This window comes from Agrilus planipennis, unplaced genomic scaffold, assembly GCF_000699045.2.
Source record: "Agrilus planipennis isolate EAB-ADULT unplaced genomic scaffold, Apla_2.0 scaffold42, whole genome shotgun sequence".
Lineage (NCBI taxonomy): Eukaryota > Metazoa > Arthropoda > Insecta > Coleoptera > Buprestidae > Agrilus > Agrilus planipennis.
Genome location: NW_020438888.1, coordinates 686,229 through 688,185, shown reverse-complemented (window position 1 = coordinate 688,185; position 1,957 = coordinate 686,229). Strand labels below are relative to the sequence as shown.

Genomic DNA, 1,957 nt, shown 5'->3' with positions numbered 1-1,957 from the left:
TAATTCGGTTAATTTTTAACCGAAAAGTCCAATTATAGATTATCTTAAAAAGTCACGTACAATCAAGGTTTGCCTAAAACATTATTACACCTAATACAATTAGAAATTACTTATCAAACATTTCAAGAACTTATCGGTAATGCTTAATAAATAATTTCTCATTTAGTATACCTATATTACATCGTCGTTGGAAAAACCTAACATGTATCAAACTCTTACAGTAAAAGCCCCAAAAATTATACAATCCTTTATTCGGGAGAATGTATTTATAAAGAATGTACTACTCGTTACTATTTATTANAAATATTATTTTAGTTATCGTAATATAATCTCAGCTGTCACTCTTTGAGTGTCAGAAACTGGGCCTTTTACCTTATTTGTATTTTTATTTTTTTAGGCCATTCCTGTTTTCAAAACACGACTCATGGTTTCGAGTGCTCAGATAAATAACAAAGAATCCTTTGAGCCAAAGTTGTATACGTATTAAAAAAGTATGCAGTTATCATCGATTGACGAAAGATAACGTCGCATTTCCGATCAAAAGAAAATATAAATACTTGATTAGACCCAATTGGGTTAGTCAATTTAATTTGCTAAATAACTTTAGATTGGAAGTTACACAAGTTAAAACTAATAAAAATGTTTAACCAACTTTCAGCGATTGTCTTTGTTGCATTAATTTCACTTTCTTGTTCGCAATACACCTCGCGAGGCCAGTGTAATGGTAGAGACCGAAGCTATGTGAGCGCGGTACAGTTTTTCAATTTGGAGCGAGTAGGTTAATTGTATTCTAAAGCCAAAAAAAAAAACAAAATATGTTTATATTTTCTTTTCATAGTTTGCAAGGAATGGGGCGCCGTGGTACCCAGTTATATCATACAGCAACGACAACGGCGATTGCCAGACCGTATCTTTTACCGTAACTGGCAGTAGAACTATGGATGTTGTGTACACAAACAAAAATTTGGCCACCGGTATATCGTCTACAAAGGAAGCCAAAGTTACATGGCAACCTGTTTCTTATTTATCGGCGGTCCTACGTCTAGATTCCTCCGATCTTGCCGATTCATTGGTATTTAAAGTTATCGGAATGGTTTATGATGAATTTACCATTATTTACAGATGCGTCGATTTAGACAAGCAAAATAGACAGGGTAAGAAATAGTATAAAGCACAATGTTCACCTAACAACACATTTCTTTATCGGCATTTTCTATTTTTTGCATAATTTAGTGAAACTTCCAAATTTTTTAGAAAAGTCTAAATTATATGAAGAGATTAATAATGATCAAATCTTTCGAATATCCCTATGATAGGATTTCAACTCGCCCCTAGTATACGCTTATGTTACCCAAATTTTCACTGTACCACCACCCATCATCATAGAAAATCAAACGTTACATTTACAGGGTACCAGACAATCGGGTACCCGACTATCCGCTACACCGCATGGTCCATGCGAACTTTTCATTAAATACCATCTTCACCAACATCCCACACCACATTAACTCTCGTTCAAAAAATCGTTTAATAAACACTAGGCCAATAAAATTTTAATTCTTGATTGACTGATTTTCAACTAGAGGGTTGAGTTGAAACACTTGAAACGAGCCTAGATAATGTTTAATAACACTAAATGTCAGCAAGATGACAAAATCATGCTAATAAGTTATCGCGAATCGAAACCTGTCATACCATCAAGTGGCAGAAACTGTAACAGTTCGGTCATACTAATTATATTCTTCTTCGCAACAACAAATACTTTAGTACAGGTCTGACGAAGGAAGCTGGCGAGCGGTCGCGCAGGTACTTGCCCATTTATGACCTCTTTGGGTAAGTCACTTGGAACAGATACACAAATAAGCTTTCAGTAGGCGTAAATTATAGTATTAATACAGATAGGACAGTAGCGTACTAGAAAATAATGTAAAAACATGACTTATCAAAAAGAAAAAAT

General features: G+C 34.3%; 1 protein-coding gene across 1 annotated transcript in view; it reads left to right on the top strand.

The window, feature by feature from the left end:
• Positions 1-425: 425 nt before the first annotated feature.
• The window catches only part of LOC108744980, a 3,680-nt gene continuing 2,148 nt past the window's right edge, over positions 426-1,957 (top strand). Inside the window, exons 1-2 of the mRNA XM_018480982.2 lie at positions 426-774; positions 839-1,154. Coding sequence (XP_018336484.1) covers positions 640-774; positions 839-1,154 — 451 coding nt within the window. The 5' untranslated portion in view covers positions 426-639. The remainder of the gene's footprint in view (positions 775-838; positions 1,155-1,957) is intronic.